Genomic DNA, 19,803 nt, shown 5'->3' on the forward strand with positions numbered 1-19,803 from the left:
AACAAAAAAGATGGCTTCCTGAACGTACACTCAGAGGCAAGCCGAACAATTAGCAGGCAGCTCACTGCATCACCGCAGAACAAGCAAACGCTTTCCAGTGAGTGGAACAAAACAGTGTCCAATCTGTAAAGGTACTTGCCAGAACATTGCGAAATGTAAGCGCTTTGAAGAATTCAGCTACGATTCGAAGTGGAGGCCGCCGTACGTGAGTGCAAAATTATGCCGAAAATGTTTGCGAAAGCATAATGGTTCGTGTAGACAGCAGAAGGCGTGCGGCACGAATGGTTGCGCTTATCTACATCACCCTCTTCCTCATGGCTCCGAAAGACAACAAGCAAATGCGTCACCAACGGCAACAGAAAATTCCGGGGCAACGGAAGCAAACCCAACAGAACTGCAACATCCACCAGAGCCAGTCTAAAGCTTCTCTTCCGGATTTTACCAGTGATTCTCCATGAACCAGCAAAAGCCGTAAAAACCTACGCGTTTATCGATGATGGTTCCGAACTTTCCATCATGGAGCAAAATCTGGCGGAAGAATTAGGCGTGAAAGGACCAAGAACACCCTTGTGCCTGAAGTGGACCGGAGGTTCACAGCGTTTGGAAAATTCTTCACAAATGATAAGCCTTCAGTTCTCCAGCAACAGATATAGCTCGAAAAAGTACCAATTGTAAGCCGTGCAAACCGTGCAGTTTGCAAATTCGTCCACAGACGCTGTTGTATGCTGACATCCAAGAAACCTACCGACATCTCGCCGGTCTACCAGTAGAATTGTATGAAAACGCCTGTCCTAGGATTCTAATAGGACTTGACAACCTCAACCTTGGCCATCCGCTGAAAATCCAGGAAGGTCGTCCGCATGAGTCGATAGCCGTCAAAAACACGACTTGGCTGGACCATTTATGGAGTTATGCACCCGACGACACGGACGTACATTCCGTAAACTTTCATTCCCTCCATGTTTGACAGTGTAACCAGTACGTCGGAGAAAACCTTCATCAAGTAGTGAAGGACTTCTTCTCGCTTGACAGCCTCGGATTGTTATCCCGAACAAACTTCCTCAGTCGCAGGAGGATCAAAGAGCCCAAATGCTGCAGTTTTTTTTTGCGAAATTCTGAGCTGGGCGATACGAGTCTGGACTTCTTTGGAAGTACGACAAAATCCGACTTCAGATAGCAGAATGATGGCACTGAAGAGATGAGACTGTCTAGAACGAAGAATGAGAAACGACAAAATATTAGCGGATGCGGTTAAAGCGAAGATTGAGGATCACATAGCAAAAGGTTATATCCGGAAGCTGTCGGACGAAGAGGTTAAAGTAGAGTGTTCTCGAGTATGGTATCTACCAATGTTCCCAGTAGTGAACCCGAACAAACCGGAAAAACCAGACTCGTTTGGGATGCCGCAGCCACCGTACATGGGGTTTCACTGAACAGTGTACTGCTCAAAGGGCCAGACCAGCTGACTTCACTGCTGTCGGTGCTTATTCGGTTCCGGGAATACAAGATCGCAGTCTGTGGTGACATCAGGGAAATGTATCACCAGGTTCATATACGTGAAGCTGATCAGCACTGTCAGCGATTCTTTTGGAAAGACAACGCAACTGACGTAGACCCGAACACCTACATCGTACAGGTCGTGACGTTTGGAGCCTGCTGCTCACCGAGTACCGCGCAGTATGTAAAAAAACTGCACGCACGCAAATTCCAACAAGATAACCCGGCAGCCGTTGAAGCAATCATCAAGCGACACTACGTCGACGATATGCTTTGAGTGTCGAGGATGAGGAGAAGCAATTCAGCTTACACTAGATGTACGAAAAATACATGCATCGGCTGGATTCGAGATCCGAAACTGGACATCTAATTCTCCCACTGTACTGGAGCAGTTGGGCGAACCTTCATCAGCCGAGGAAAACCTTAATGGCGAAAACCCGGTTGAAAAGATTCTCGGAATGTGGTGGAACACAGCTTCAGATCAATTTAAGTTTAAGATCTCGAACCGCATGCACGAAACTATTCTTTCGGGAAGCCGTCGGCCGACGAAACGTGAAGTCCTGCGAACACTGATGATGGTCTTCGATCCGCTGGGCCTTATTGGCCACTTTCTGATGATTCTGAAGACACTCCTTCAAGAAATATGGCGCTCCTCAACCGGATGGGATGAGAAAATTAACGATCAACATTCTGAAAAGTGGTCAACTTCGTGTGTAGCTCTTCCTGGAATAACAAAACTCCAAATTCCTCGATGCTATCGTTTATCAACATCCGTATCTGACGACAATGACGTGCACTTGCACATTTTGTCAATGCGAGCGAAGCGGGCTTCGCTGCGGTCGCATACCTTAGGTATCAAGAAGGATCAAACATCGAATGCACACTATTGGCCTCTAAGACAAGAGATTATCCGCTAACATTTTTATCCATTCCCCGGTCCGAGCTTCAGTCATCGGAGTGCGCTTAGCAGATGCAATTCGCAGGTCATTGTCGATAAAAGTTAAAAAACGATTTTTCTGGACGGACTCCACAGACGTTTTGAGCTGGCTAAATTCGGATCACCGCCGTTACAGCCATTTTGCTGCCTCCCGAGTCAGCGAGATTTTGGAGGCCTCCGACGTTCGAGAATGGCATTGGATTCCAAACAAGCAGAATATGTAGCGGATGAGGGAACGAAGTGGAGCAAAAATATCAATCTGTCAGCCGCCGCGCGTTGGTTCGTCGGACCAGAGTTCCTGTGGACGTCAGCTGAGTTTTGGCCGCTACATAAACTTCGCATCAACAGCACTACCGAATAGCTACGTCCACATCTGTTAGTACACATGGAGGGTAATACTTGCGTAATAGACGTACATCGCTTCTCAGATTGGCAGAAATTACTTCGTTGTACTGCCTACGTTCTCCGTTAAGTTATAATTCTGAAGCTCTTCGTAGGTAATAATGATCGTACTTTCGGTCCACTGCAGCATTGGGAGCTGAACAAGGCCGAGAACTACCTGCACCGTGAAGCTCAGAGAACAGTCTTTGCCGATGAAATTACCATTTTAACAAGGGACCGGGAAACAGAGAATCCGGACAAGTGTTTACCAAGAAGCAGTTCGCTGTTCCGTCAGTGCACCTTTCTGGATGAAGCCTATGTTATCAGGATTCGGGGTAGAACACAAGCCTGTGCTTTCATTACCCGCGACGCAGCTCAACCAATCGTTCTTCCACGCGATCATCCAATTACCACGCTCATCCTCCTAGATTTCCATAAACGCTTCAATCACCAAAACCACCAAACAACAATTAATGAAGTACGTCAACGCTACCACATTCCGAAACTGAAAGTAGCCTATAAAAATGCCCGCAAGGGCTGTCAAAAGTGTAAAAATGATCAAGCTTCTGCACAACCTCCAATTATGAACGCCCTACCGATGCAAAGCCTCGCAGCATACACACGTCCGTTTACCTACATGGGAATCGATTATTTCGGTCCTATGACGGTTACTGTTGGACGACGCTCTGAAAAACGATGGAGTCCTGGCAACGTGCCTCACGATTCGAGCGATACACTTAGAACTAGCTCACACTCTGACTACAGATTCATGCCTGCTGGCGATACGAAACATAATAGCACGAAGAGGAACACCAGCAGTTATTTTCAGCGACCGTGGCACCAACTTCCAAGGCGCTAGTAAAGAGCTGAAAGCTGTTTTGCAGAACATCAACCAGGACCAACTCGTCCGGGAGTTCATGACACCGAATACTGAGTGGACTTTTATACCACCCGTCTCACCACATATGGGAGGAGCGTGGGAACGCCTGATCCGAACTGTGAAAGCTAACTTAACCAAGTTGCAATGGGGAAGGCTTCCCACCGACGAGGTTCTTAACAACACACTGTTAGAAATCGAAAATGTGGTGAATTCAAGACCACTGACTGAAATCTTTATGGACAACGACGAATCATCTGTGTTGACACCGAACCATTTCCTGCTCGGTTCGTCGAACGGCCTGAAACCAAGGGTACCATATAACGATAATCCGACCGTTCTCCGGAACAGCTACAAGCAATCACAAATTATGGCTAACGAATTCTGGAGAGGCTGGTTAAGAGACTATCTTCCTGAAATTACTCGACGCACCAAATGGTTTGGTAAGGTCAAACCAATCCAAGTTGACGATGTGGTGATCATTGTGGACCCTAACTCTCCACGCAACAGTTTGCCACTAGGACGCGTAATAGCCACCAGGTCTGCGGCAGATGGTCAAGTCAGAAGTGCAACTGTTCAAACCACTCGAGGCATTTATGAGAGACCTGCCGTTGCTTTCTCGCCGTATTGGACGTAGGCGTCAGAGAATAATGCGCCTCAGGAGACCCTTCTTCGCATTAGGGGAATGTTAGTACGCCCGTCCATCGACGAGCCCCCTTGCAATATTGCTACCATAAACGCTACCCAAAACCGTGCTACCGTGAAAAAACCGTGAGAGATGACATCGTCCGTCAACGCTGTCACAGATCTGTCATGACTGATGATAGGCAAAATTGAAAGCTGAATGTGTATACCTAATAATAGCCGAAGCAACTGTTTTACTGCCCCAAAATTGTAATTTATCTATCCACTAAAATTTCTTAAAGTCTACTGAATTAGTTATTTAACATGTGTTTCTTGGCTTACATGCCTATTGAACTACAATAACGCCAAAGTATTGTAAAACAAATGAATTATTTAGGCCAGTCAATAACTCAACTTTCTACCAACCACACCAGAAATAAAACCTACCAATTACCGTTCAACTGAGCAGAATACTGAACTGTTTCGCTCTTGCGGCAGCGAGTTGGTAAGAATAAATTTGAACTCCATTATAAATTAGATAATTTACCCAGTAAAATTTGAACAACAGCTAAACTGTGCCCGTAAATTAAGAATGCTCAATACGTCGATTTGTTGAGGAGTAGTAGAATACTAAACGTAATGAAATTCACACCTTATTACGTATAGCTACACTGAACATTGTTATCACTTTGTAGGATTTTGTAACTTTCTATTCTAACTGAATAAAGTTGACGGATTCGGGATATTCAGGCGACGTAAGCAGCTATTCTTTCCAACAATATTATTATTATTATTATTATTATTATTATTATTATTATCTTTATTAGAGAGGTTTTCGGCCCTGGGCCGGTTCACCTCGTATGTCGGAACTGTGAATTTAAAGCGTAATAATTTTCTTATTGATTGCATAACAATGGAAAAATAAAACTATGCAATGGATCATTCAACCAACGGAACATAAACATTCGATTTAGTTGGGTGTGTCCAAAATGTGCACCTTTGGATGGCTTCTCAGAAAGTTGTAATTTTGGTACATTAATCTTTAATCAAAGTGTGCTACGGTTGTCGATGGACGTAAAAATGTCATCGCTCTGAAGAAATCTTTTTTCCTCTCCCATATTTAAAAGTATTTATGAAATAGTGAAAATAGTTTATAGAGTGAAAGCTATATTGGAGTATCCCGTTCTGGAAAGTTTTAAAAGGAGTATCCCCAAGCCCAACACTAGCAACGTAGTAACGAAAGACGATTCTTGGGCCTTCAGATGGACAAAATTTAGAAACTTGTGATGAAGGGGAAAACGCACAAGCGGCTACGGTGGGAGAAGGTTTCGAGTTACTAAATATCTTCCGGGCGGCGGCTTGCAGGATTGCCGGAACTTGAGCAGATTTACAACATGACTTGTCAAAAGCGAAATATCATCTATCACAATTGGCGCATCACGGATCGGAGCATTGTTCTGGGTACTGCAAAGGTAAGGGCATTCCGGATGTATTGGTAAGTTGCAGGGATGGATCCCTGATCGAATGCCTTAAGAGGTTGTCCCGCAAAATAGGTAATTGGATTTTTCATTTGTAAGACGTTTGGTCTAGCAATTACAAAAATTACAGTATACCCCCGCTAATCCGACAAACTTATGACCGGACTATCGAGATTTTTCTCGTTAATCTGACTGTCAAATTGAAAATTGACAGCATAATGTGTTCGAATGGGTGTTGATACTTTTAATCCGGAAAATTCTGAATGAGCGAGATCCGAACTAACAAATCGTCGGGTTAGCGGGGGGCAGGGCTGGATTTATGGGGGGCGGGGGGTCCGTGGCCCCGCGCCCCCACAAATCTTATGTACCAAAACCAACCTTTTTTGTACATTTTGGAGTCATACCGTCACATACCGTCGGCCCCGGAGCCCCCTTCCGGCTAAATCCGGCCCTGGCAGGGGGATATTGTATCTGTTAGAGAAGATGCGGTGCGATGAAAAAATCCCAAGTGGAAGAATCAATTAAAACATTTAAAAAAATTGGCAATTTCATCTGACCGAAAGGGTTGATTGGCCGAAAGGGTCGTTTGGTCGAAATGGTCGTTTGGCCGAAAGAGTCGTTTGGCTGAAAAGGTCGTTTGGCCGAAAGAGTCATTTGGCCGAAAGGGTCGTTCGGCCGAATGGGTCATTTGGCCAAAGAATTATTTATCCGGAAGGATCATTGAGCCGAAAGGGTCATTTGGCCGAAATCGTCGAAAAACTTGTCCAAATGATCAAATATAGATTGTATGAATCATCAATGATCATTGTGTATATAGTATACAAGTAAACATAATCCGGATGAATAGAGTTTTTCGTTAAATGTTAAATATGTCCGGCACTGAGGAACCCTCCCCTACATCTGGCGGCATGGAAGCATTAAACAACAACAAAAAATTGAAGCTAGTATCAGACGATTTATTAATTACCCTATCAAGAAATTACGGTGTGGAACTTAATTTTAAGATTAAAAAACACATGAATAAAGTTTAAAAAAACTATCGAGAAACTTCCCGAGGAAAATTATATTGATAATAAACCATGATTTCAGCAAAACGATGATTTTTTCCATCCCATCACTAGAGTTTTAATGATCTATATTGAAAACTGAACTGGAATGCCCAGTTGAGATTTTCGATCCCAATATCGGAAGCTTCACCGGCTCAGCGCCGCATTGTTGGCCAGATATTTTCGATTCAGTCTTTTCGCGAGATAAATTTCACCAATGGAAACCATCATCTCATTTCAATTTATATAGATAAATAAAGTCTTCCCTATACACACGATCTTTTTCGCAAAAACAAAAAGAGCTGACACCCTGCTATTATTCCGATGTTACTTGCATGCATAGTGTGCATGCTTCGGTCCTCATGAATCATTCAACTACCGTCGCATTATTGCCAACAGTTGTTGTTGTTGTTCGCAAGCTCACAGCTGAGGGTGATAGTCGGAGTCAGAACGACTCTTCCTAGGAAGAATCATTCCTCAATAGGATGATTCAACGAGATAATGTTCACATATGTAACAACCGTCACGTCACATCGACTGCCATCGCATCTTTGTTCTGCTGTTGCTGCTCCAAGGAACAAGTCATGCGCGCATGACGTTCATTGCATCTCTCAGTAGGTACCTATAATAAATCAAATTTCGAAACATGTAATGAATCAAAAATGAAGTCATATTGGTACCGATGGTAAAGCGATTGCCTTCAATGTGTATGGATGTGGGTGTGATGTGGACATAATATGTTAAGTCGGCGACTTCTTAAATGAACAACACAACGCATTGTAGAGAATTCAAGCTAACATAGATCAACAGTTTTCCTTCTGATTGTATTTTAATTCTAGGTTTGGAGCTAATTCGTACCTACCTCACCCCTGCTTCCCCTTGCAACACAAGAATATAACACACTACGATTGCGAAGAAATTGCACTTTGTGGCATTTTTATGCTTCCCGTGCGTTATGGTTACTGTTGATGGAACATACCCAAGAGTGCTCCAACCTTGCACCTCAGCTCATGGGAATATTCTTTTATGGTGCATACGTTGCGAGATTTTCAAATCGATCACGTAGCAGCTCTCGATGGAATCATTCGCAAACTACTCTACAGGTCATCGTGAGTGAAGCACACATTTCCTGGCAACATCAACTCATGTTTAATTACTTATCCTTCAATCCATTTATCAATTTCAAAAATTGTTTTCAAACATCCTTTTGTGTTATTTACTCAGGTAACATCTATTTAATGAACCGAAATTTTCTTCCTTCCTGCCTTATCCGTCATTGACTTCTTGCCTGGGATGTCCTGCAGAGAGCCAGGTGCGCCATAAAACCACATGGCAAACCAAGTCAAGGTAACCAGGAAAAGGGACCAAGACCGTACCAGCATCGTCAGGGAAGAAGAGATTGTCTTCACCTCGGGCCATAGTACGGCAAATGGTGCTCCGTCCCTACATGTAGATCGAAACAAATAAATGATAATGTGTCTGTCTATCCGGGCCATCCCATTTGCTTCTATTAGCCTACTTTCCGTGTGGCTGGCATACAGTTTCACTCAATCTCTCTCCTGTGGGCATTTGGCAGGAGCTATCCTGTCCCAGCCAGCCAGCGTTTCACCTTCATGGTCTACCAGTTTGTGTAGGGCGAAACTGTTGAGTAAATGGGATTGTGTATGGATGTCGGCGTGCAGAAAATAGACAACTGAGCTGACTGGGGACATCAACACTAATAATGTTCCGATGAAATTGAATTAACCTAAATGTGTAACTAACTCGTTGAAACACATGTCTCTTCTTCAATGAATGATGGTTCGGTTAGAGCCTTAAGATGTTAAGGAGTGTACTATGTATCCTCTGTAAAGGATTGCTAGAAACAAAAAAAAAGTTTTACATTAATGGATTTTTAAATAAAACTCGTATTAAATAAAAATATTAAAATAAATAAATATTAAAATCGAATTTGATGACTTTCTTCAGAACTCATGAAAACGTTGCATTTTAACATTTTTTAACTTTCCCGTGGAAATTTCACCCGTCGACCCGGCGCGGCAGACGTTGTTCTGCATAGTACGCGAAAATACGCGTTCTGGGCTGCCCATGCGAAATTTTTAAACGATTCTTAATTTTAGTTATAGGTACTCGATTTACTCAACTTCACTAATGATTTTAGCATAAGAAAATATTAGGGGTATACACTTAACGGCGTAGGTCGCTGCGTATCTGATTATAGAAATGTTTCACACTCAATCACAAGGGACATATTTCAAATCGCCTATGAAACATTTCCATAAACAGATACACAGCAACCTACGCCGTTAAGTGAATCCCCCTATTATATAAACCCGTCGGAAATGTCAATGAACATTAGAGTGATTCAAATTTTGACTTTTTCGCTACCCTGTGCTTAAACGATTGTTTTTGCTATTTTAATAGTCCTCCCAAATTTTCAGATGATTTGGATGTAATTTGGTTGTGCACGAGCCGTTTGAAGGTTATATGAAAATTACTATGAGAATTGCCACTTATGTAAAGGATCGTTTCATGGAGCAGCCCAGAATCTATTTGAATATATTCAACGCATCGCCATCATAGAATAGATCCTAAGCTGAAAGTCAGTTGTTGCTGCGAAGCAATCTGACTTTTGTGAGCAAAATAAAGAAAACATAAATGCTCATTATTGATATTGATGTTATTCTTTTACGTGTTAAATTGAATTTCCCACAATTCAGTATTTCCCGAATAACTTTTGTTGCCAGCATCAAATCGTTTAGCAATAACGACGATATTTTCCCTTGTTAAATTTCTTATGTTGCAAACGTATTCATAAATTTTTAGAGCTTAATGGGCAATGATGGGGAACGGTTTTTCACGAAAGTTACTGTTTTCATAGTAATTTTCATACAAGCTTCAAACTGCTTGTGCTCAATCAAATTACATCCAAATTAGCTAAAAATTGAGGACGATTATTAAAATGGCAAATTCCATCGTTTAAACATAGGGTAGCAAAAAAGTCAAAATTTGAATCACTCTAATGAACATACTTGCTGAAGGAACGAAGAAAACCCATCCAGCCCAAGACGAATCAATTCTAGAGTAAATGTCGCAAATTGGTCAGCCCGTTTGTGAGTTATATTGCCTCAAAGAGAATGCAGTTGGTGCAGCATCAAAAATCAAGCTGTTCATCGAACAGGATACTGCTTCAAGCCGTGATGATGATGATGATGACTGATGGTTCGATATCTGATGATTCAAAGTGGGATAATACAAAGTTTTGTTTTTTAAAATTTTGATTCCAAAATTTCTTAGCATAAACTGGGAGGGAACTGTTATGATGGGGGAAAATCATTATTTCTGAGTTCTACTATTCAAGCCTTGATGATTTTGTTCATGCGACTACAATCGGCCTTCAAGGAAGGGCCCCGGATCCAGGTGGGGGAATTCGGTTCCTCGTTGAGAGTTTGGTGGAGTTTTGGTTGCTCCACGTGTTCTCCCAGGCTATGTTTTTTGTTTTTGAGTCGCTTTTAATAACATCATGCCACCGAGTTGGCGATGCGATGGCAGTAGCGATCTCAACTCCCACAGCTTCGATGAGTTGAGTTGACAAACTGTACACCCTCATCTATGTCATCGACTCCTGAGTACGGACATTTTGATTTGTGTTGCCTGTCCATATACTTTTTTGAAGGTTCTGATCTGGACCGAAAACTGGTATCATGCGATACATCTTTGCTATGCCCGCAACAAGCAAGTAACGATAGAGATGGAATCGGAGATTGGCGTTGATCAACTTTTCTTGTCCATGTCATGCCCATTAGGGCATCGTTCAACAATACTCCAGTTGACATTCTTCAAGTTTTTCAAACACTACTCTCAGATTCGTCCTTGTACTGTTCTATTTTAGTACTGCATGGTCGGGTAGTTATAGAGTAGCCCAAGCTTATATGGAAAAAGTGAAAAGTCTGGAATTTCAAATCTTGCACCCTTAAATGACAGTTTGTGGGTCCCAGAAGCTCCCCTGAAAATTTCAGCTCATTCGGTCCAGTGGTTGGCGTGCGCAAATGGCTCAAAGTTTGTATGGAAAAGTGATCCAAATGTATGGGGAAACGCAACCGTTTCAGTTTTTTGCTTCTAGGTGGCGCTGTAGTCGACGGATTCCTGTTGTGGACAAAATGTAGAACCTTTTTTATATAAGGAAGCGACTGGTGAAGACCGGATGTCAATCCCTTAGAAATTGGCCAAGTTATAAGCATCCAAAGTCGAGGGTGTCGAGCGTGTCCCCCAGGGGTGTTTAAAATGAGAGCAACGTACCACCGACCATTGCGACGGCGATGCAGGCGTATTCGGTGCGTGCGAAATTAAATGCATGATTATCACGCAATCTCGCGAATTTTTATCCGATTGGTAAATACTTTCCATGCTCTGTACAGTAGTGTAGCTAGACAGGGAGGGGGTGACTTACCACTGAAGCCCACGAGCTGAAGTTTTTAAGGGGAGACAAAATTCATGAACTATTTGTAACGAGATGTTTTCGGACATCGTGATGCCCGTTGCCTCAATTTTAGATCGATATGATATAATCGTTACAGACAGAAGGACAGAAGGACAGAAATTCATAGAGACCTGGGATAATTTATAAGTTATATATTTTTCTACAACAACAGTTTTAATGTTTATAGCATAATTTATTAAATGTATAAAACTACAAAGTTATAAACAAACAACACTTATTCCTATAATAATTATTTATTGCAACTGCCAGGCCTTCCTTTATAACAGAGCGAGTGCAACCTGGAAAATTTTGCCTATGCTGTTGAACAACTTTGAGAAGATATTGAAGCTGTTCTTCATTTTTGTCAGTTTTCCCACAAAAATCTTGAACTAGTTTAACTCCTCTTTCAGCACAGTCATTCACTACCAAGAATGAATTAATTTTATTTCTACTTTCAACAAATTCTTCCAATTCATCCCATATACTAGGATCTTCTTTGAGAAAATTTGCAGATATTCCACAAATTTCAAAAAAATTCATTATGTTTTGAGAAACAAAATCCGAAAGCGTACACGAAGTCAACTTATCGATCGTAGATACTTTCAATTTTATTTTTCTTACTTCATCACCCTTACAAGATTTTAAATTGTGTGCCATTTCTTTTCTCTCATCAGTAGATATTTCTGGGTCGAAAAAAGCCAGAGCGACTAGTTCTTCACTCAAGTACCATAGATGATTTGCAAATCTTGAGGCCGCAGTCATATACACATTTCTTGATTGATCAGGGAAAGCATCTCGTAAAATTATCAATTTTTTGCCAGGTTTAAATCATTTCGTGCTGCTGATGAGGGTAAAGGAGCTTTAAACCAAGACCAAATGTAAACTCGTAAAATAAAAGCACACATTACTGAAATTTTTTGCCTTTCATCATCGGTCATGTCAAATTGGCCTCTAAACAGCCATATTTTAAGCCAATATATTGCTTACGCCATTCATCTGGCATTGCTATATGCTCCTGGTGGCGAAAATTTAATTCTTTTCACACCAAGAAATGCTAAAGATAAATTTAGCAACTCTTTATAGTCTTGTCGTTGCTGTTGAATACTGAGTTGGGTTTCCAAAAATTCAATCAAATGTTGGGTTTCATCACCGAGGATCTCAATAATGTTTTCGTCTACCATATTTTCATCAGAGGATTAATCCATAGTAGGCCATGCCGATTTAAATTTTATAAAAATACTTGAAGAAGGGCCTTTTGAAGGAAATAGTTTTTTCCAAGCTGCTGTCATCAAAACTTCGGCAATATAATGCCTACACGCCAGCCAAAAAATATCTCTGCCAATTCTCTTCTCGATTAGGGTACAAGCGCTTTTTTTGATTCCTGTATTTGCTGCTGTTGTATCAAATCCCATTGCACAGATGCGATCGCTTAGTTCCCATGCATTCATCAATTTGCAAACTTCGTTTGCCTGTCTTTCACCAGAAGAAACCAGAAAGACCAGAAGACAATTTTGGGTCTCCAAGCAGCTGAACATTTGCTCCAGAAGGTACCAAAACTGGCAATCTTTCTACTTTGTAAGTACCTGAAAAGAAAAAAAATCAGATAGATTCTTTAAAAAAAAAGTTAAAAATTTGTTACAAATAGCTTCTTAAAAAAAAAACAAATATTACCAAATGTAATCTAAAATAGTAGGAAAGAAATTTCAAATAACAAAAAAACCTATCGATTACTTCAAATCATGCTTAGTTAGAAGATATCCAAAAATCATAACACAGAATAACACATTTCAATGCCATAAAAAATACTCAAATATATTATCTGTAAGATCTTGAAGCAGCTTATCATCCCAATGTACAACAAGAGGTCCATTTAGATCAAAACTGCTTTGGATATTTTGAGCAATCTCTTCGCGATATTCTGCACGGATTGTTTGTCTGCTTTACCTTGAGATTGTTTGTCTGCTAACGGTAAAATCGTCTGAAAAATAGATAAAGTTGATAAAGATTTTGTTTTAGTTACAAGATACTATCAATATAATAAAATTAAACTCAAGGAGAAAGAACAATACAATAAAAGTACTGTTAAGGAGAACTTACCTAAGTTTAGTCCAGTACTTGTTAAAACCGCAGAATTAACATACATTGCATTTCGGTCGCTTAGTCCAATACGGTATAGGGTGGCAGCTAGTATAGGAGTCATTATTTTTTATTTACTTCGCTCGGAAAACGCTCTACTAGTGGAGGGTTTCTCATCTGGAAGCAAGACATAAAAATATTGACATACAGTAGAAGTTACCATCTTATATGATTATATTCTTACCTCCTCCATCAATAGTAAAAACGCTGGTAGCTGATTGAGATTCCAAGGAAGGATCTGGTTCCGTTGTTGGTTCTTTTTCGATTTTGCCTTTTTCAACTCTCGCAAAGGCAGATCCAGGCCTTCCAGCTTCCCTTTGCAAAATAAGGAACTGTTTATCCTTATCGTTTTTAATCAAATTTAATGCATTTCGTCGAGCAATGTCAAACAATCGATCCAAATTATTAATGAAACTAGACTTTTGCTCTTTCTGTTTATCTCCCGCGTGAGAAGATTTTTTTGATAATTGCTCGCATTTTGTTTGAAACTAGAGAAAATATCACAATTGAAAATTTAAATCGATGCAGTATTTCGGAAATTTGTTTTTTTTTTCTGCTGAGAAACAAAAACATCATGTTTATCAGGGTTTCCTGAATAAATTTCGTTCTAATAATCTTGTTAGCTAATAATCTAGATTTTCTAGTAGTAGGTACTACAACATATCTCAAGCCCTCCAGTCGATATTTTGCTAGGACTGAAGACTTAACGTTCCAACGATACACGCGAGTTAATTAACAAAAATGTAATTAGCGAAGGCATAAATTCATGATCTGCCTAGCAGTGCTAGTAAAATAATTCATAAATCTTAATCATTGAGCGCTCCCGCACGAACCAACCCCTGGTAGTAGCCATGAACAAAATAACAAAAAATGACATGGATTCGATTGGTATCAGAGATAGAAGACAGGCAACAATATCAAACATTTGCACCGAAATATCATTTAAATATCAAGATATGCTATGGCCAAGAACAAACTAATGGAACATGATATTGATCACTTATTACAAAATGCATAACTTATTCTTCCCATGATATTTTAGTGCAAAATATTGATATTTTCGATTTTCCGGAGGAAACAAAACTCGATTTTCCGGAGGAAAAAGCGCCAGCAGGAAGATCGAGTCCGTGAAGAGACGGAGCAACTGTACCGCGCTAATAACGCACGAAACTTCTATGAGAAGTTGAACCGTTCACGTAAGGGCCACGAGCCACAGCCTGATATGTGTAAGGACATAAACGGGAGCCTTCTTACGAACGAGCGTGTGGTGATCCAAAGATGGCGGCAGCACTACGAAAAACATCTGAATGGCGATGTGGCGGACGAAGATGGCGGTATGGTGATGAACCTGGGAGAACGCGTGCAGAACATAATTTTACCGGCTCCGGATCTCCAGAAAATCCAGGAGGAGATTGGGCAGCTGAAGAACAACAAAGCCCCTGGGGTTGACCAACTACCAGGAGAGCTATTTAAACGCGGTGGCTAGAGCGCTGCACTGGGTCATTACCAAGATTTGGGAGGAGGAAGTTTTGCCGCAGGAGTGGATGGAAGGTGTCGTGTGTCCCATCTACAAAAGGGGCGATAAGCTGGATTGTTGCAACTACCGCGCAATCACATTGGTGAACGCCACCTACAAGGTATTCTCCCAAATTTTACGCCGTCGACTAGCAGGGCAGTACCAAGCGGGTTTTATGGGCGAACGCTCCACCACGGACCAGGTGTTCGCCATTCGCCAAGTACTGCAGAAATGCTGCGAATGTGCCCTTATATCATCTATATACGTTCCTTCATGCGCTACCATCCACAGACACTCGATTTGTTGAATTGCAAACACACAACAATCAAGTTCACTGTTGAGAAGGAACATGAAGGAAATCTTCCCTTTCTGGATCTTTTAATAACCAGAAAGGAAGACAACACGCTGAAATTTGGCATTTACCGTAAACCCAAATCGAACCATTTTGGTGCACAAAAGCAAGCCGCTTTTCACTCGATGGCGCACCGGTTGTTCAGCATACCAATGGAGAAGATGGATTTTGAAGCGGAGAAAAAATTAGATCCCCGAAGCAGCTAGGTTGAACGGATACGATGACGAATTCGTTCGTAAAATCCTCAAAAAACACGAAAGGAAAAACCACTAAACTTCAGCCCGAAAAGGAAGAGGTTAGAAGAATTAGCTTACCCTTCTACCCGAAGGTGACAAACGCTATTCACACTACCCTAAAGCAGCATGGTCTCCAGACAGTCTATAAAAGTAGGAACACTTTAAAGGATCGTTTATGTGCTTTAAAAGATACGATTCCGAGGGAAGAAATGTCTGGCATATACGAAATCCCATGCCAAGACTGCCTTGCAGTGTATATTGGTCAAACACACCAAAAACTGAAGGTTCGTTTAAGGTCACTCCTGACAGAATCCACGTTTCAAAGTGCTCGCGTTTTTGGGGGCATACCACTCGATACGGAAGCAACGCACAACTGTCATTTTTATTTTTTCACGCATGCTGCGACGCAGCAAAGCTGAATCAACAAAAAATGACAGTTGTCCGCCGCCTCCGTATCAAGTGGTGTGCCCCCGAAAACGCGAGCACTTTGAAACTTGGATTCTGTCAGGAGTGACCTTAAAATAACATAAGTACGCAGTTGACAACGACAGGTTCTATGACTCGAGCGTGGCAGCACACACTAGTGACCAGCTAATAAAATGCGTTCGAAAGTATTCCCAACTTAATGCCTGGGAGTCCTTGTACATTGCCACCGCTGAACAGCCGCTAATGAACGAAAATGAAGCGCCAACATCATCATCCCTTTTCAACTTGACGAAACAAAAAATAATGTGAATGCCATCTCTTTTTGACGTGTACTGTGCCAAGTACAAAAGTGTAATCGTTCCCATTTGTAACCAGTTGGACCACGTCCTGTAGATGGGCAACATCGAGCTCGGTCGTCGAACAGGTAAATTTAAAAAAATCCTTTTTCGTTCGTAAGAACCATAAGAGTTGTGTCCAGTCTCGAGTCGCGTTTTGTGTGTGCATTCTCGGGTCCCTTCCGAAACGCGAAGAGGATTACGGCAAAGTGATGGTCTTTCGTGTCTGATATTCAACATCGCTTTGGAAGGGGTTATACGAAGAGCAGGGATTAACACGAGTTGTACAATTTTCAATAAGTCCGTCCAGCTATTTGGTTTCGCCGACGACATAGGAATTATGGCACGTAACTCTGAGAAGATGAAGGAAGCCTACATCAGACTGAAGAGGGAAGCTAAGCGGATCTGACTAGTCATCAACACGTCGAAGACGAAGTACATGATAGGAAGGGGTTCAAGAGAAGACAATATGAGCCGCCCACCTCGAGTTTGCGTCGGTGGTAACGAAATCGAGGTGGTAGAAGAATTTGTGTACTTGGGCTCACTGATGTCTGCCGAAAATGTCGGAGACGCAAAGTGGCTGGAAATCGTACGTACTTTGGACTCCGCAAGACGGTCCGATCAAATAGAGTTCACCGTCGTACCAAACTGACAATCTATAAAACGCTCATTAGACCGGTAGTCCTCTACGGACACGAGAGCTGGACGATGCCCGTGGAGAATCAACGCGCACTTGGAGTTTTCGAAAGGAAAGTGCTGCGTACCATCTATGGTGGGGTGCAGAAGGTGGACGGTACGTGGAGTAGGCGAATGAACCACGAGTTGGATGATCTGCTGGGAGAACCATCCATCGTTCACACCACGAAAATCGAATGACTGCGGTGGGCCGGGCACGTAGCCAGAATGTCGGACAGCAATCCGGTGAAAATGGTTCTCGACAACGATCCGACAGGCACAAGAAGGCGAGGAGTGCAGCGGGCAAGGTGGATAGATCAGGTGGAAGATGACTTGCGGACCATCCGTAGATTGCGTGGTTGGCGACGTATAGTCATGGACCGAGCCGAATGGAGAAGACTCTTATATACCGCACTTTTTATATCTCACTTCTGACTTCTCACTTATCACATTTCACTTCTGTTGCAAGCGACGGAGGTACTAGCGGGTACCGAGTCTTTCAGCATAAATGACACACATGTTGTTGTCTGCGATCAGCTATAAAGCTTTGTAAATATTTATAAATTATTTGCACTTTAAGCTATTTACAATAATACTTAAAATTTCGGTAGCGGTATATGGAAAAACGATTCAGTATTTCCCATCGCGTACCTCTTCACTTGCTCTTAATGTTTAGTCTGTCAAATTAATAAAAACAGTTTCTACAGAACGAACAATAAGCTAAGTCTCATGTGTCTGGGGATGCTCAAGTTAAATATAAATTTATTTTCTACTAATGTTCAAATTCATCATGCGGTTTATTCGCATTAACTTCTCGCATTAACATTCACTTCTCCCTTTATACTTTTTTGTTTCTTACTACTCACTTCTAACTTTTAATTTCTCATACCTTACTTCTAATTTCTCACTTCTAACTTCTTATTTCTCATTTCTCACTTCACGCCTATCGCTTTTTACTCTAACTTCTAACTATATCATGCATGTACTGTTTCTGACAACATCGGGTTAGCGAGGTGAAAATGAATTGAAAAATTTCTTCAACTTAGAGAATATCGGGTAGGGGAGATATCTATTAACGGAGGGAGCGCAGTATGCTAGATTCAAGGGAGTTTGAATCTCATCAAATAAGGGTATATATCGAGTTACCGAACATCGAGTTTGCCAAGTTCTTGAACAGACTTTGGCAGGTTCTTATATATAGATGTAAGAAAATCTATCAAACTCCAGTTGGGTATAGACAAACTGTTACATACCAATTGAGGAATTGAGCACAAATTTATTCCGTTATTCTAGCTAACGTGGCTAGGTGGGTACTCATCGCAAAATTGAATCACAAGAATAAGAAACAACTCACATGGCTTCTAATTCCTGGGTTTTTGATACAAACGCGGGTTTCCAGGCAGCAAAAACAGTACAAAAATATTGTTTTCTTGGATCATGCTTTACTCCCGGTGAAACTACTTGTTATTATTTGAACACTTAGCATCTTTCAAATACAAACGCTCTAGAATGGCAGAAGATAACCAAATGATTTTATCGACGTTTAAACCGGCATGTTTAAGCTCGTGCTTATGTTGTAAAACGTTTTTCCTTAATCGGCCCTCCATTGAGCACATAATCCCACAACAATGTGTAATAACAGAAATGAGAAATCGCCGCTGGATATTTGATTTGGACCATCTGATAATTTAAAGTTCGAACCCCAGTCCTCCGCCCTGTCAAACCCTTTTCACCTACGTGGTGCCTCATCCCACCGCCGCCGTGTGCTGGCTGCTTCGCGGTTCTATACCTCTTCTGCCGGCGATGTTTACTTTAAGAACGCTACACATCCACTCAGTCTCCTCCAAACGTGACGGATTTCTGGCCGGCAGCTCACAGCAGTAGTCTACCAGTCGCCGGAGTGCATCGATGCATGCCGAGGCAGCCCAGCCCAGGAACAAGGAATAGGAACGGGAAAAAAAGACCGGGCGGAGGGAATCAAGCCGAGAAGAATAATTGTATCTGCCATTCTTGTTTGTCCGAAACTTCGTTCTCATCGAAAATAAGCTTTATTCAGCGTGTTTCTTTTTCCGAAACAAAAATTTTAATCCGCCTGTCTCCCTCCCGGCAGCGAATTGAGCATTGCGCACACTGACGGGGAGTGAAGAAAGGGAAAATGAAAGAAAAAATGCCGAGGGATAAAAAACAACAGAATGAAAATGTTACACAATCGAGAGCTGAGCTTTAATCTTTAGGACATTGAAAAAATGGTATCCCTCAGGGATATGTGATGCTCGGAATGATTTAGCTTGAGAAGATTCAAAAACAATAATGAAGGTTCGTTGCTTCTTCTATGCAGATTTTAAGCAAATCGATTGTCTTACTTTGTACGGATCTCTTAAATTATTATATAACAGGAATTTTCCTCCTCATTGTACAATTTGAGCTTTTTGATAACTCGACTCGACAACTTTTACAAATAGCAATTAAAACACATTTTACTTCTATATCTAATCATCTCGCATACCCCCGTCCTAGTACCTCCTGATCAGGCAAACGATGCTCGGTTGGCTGCCTTGCTCGGCGTTTCACACGAACGGCATGCAAGTGCACAGATCTTTCCAGATAAAATTAGGATTCTCTGCCTTACGTCATCCGGCAAAAGGCATCACTGGCAAACTCCGTCATGCGGCTCATTGTTGATGAAGGATACCGGGGACCGGAGGATCGATAGCAAACCAAAGGCAACAGTAATGAAAGCATAAATAAATAATTCTTCACAATTTCGACCACATACATATTAATGTTTTTGGTTCAAGTTCAAGCAG

The 19,803-nt window shown here is 41.6% G+C and overlaps 1 protein-coding gene across 1 annotated transcript in view; it reads left to right on the plus strand.

The window, feature by feature from the left end:
* Positions 1-2,819: 2,819 nt before the first annotated feature.
* LOC134222429 (uncharacterized) overlaps positions 2,820-19,803 on the plus strand; it is a 79,792-nt gene continuing 62,808 nt past the window's right edge. The window contains exons 1-3 of the mRNA XM_062701579.1: positions 2,820-2,826; positions 2,932-3,438; positions 3,581-4,325. Coding sequence (XP_062557563.1) covers positions 2,820-2,826; positions 2,932-3,438; positions 3,581-4,325 — 1,259 coding nt within the window. The remainder of the gene's footprint in view (positions 2,827-2,931; positions 3,439-3,580; positions 4,326-19,803) is intronic.

Source organism: Armigeres subalbatus, chromosome 3 (assembly GCF_024139115.2).
Source record: "Armigeres subalbatus isolate Guangzhou_Male chromosome 3, GZ_Asu_2, whole genome shotgun sequence".
Lineage (NCBI taxonomy): Eukaryota > Metazoa > Arthropoda > Insecta > Diptera > Culicidae > Armigeres > Armigeres subalbatus.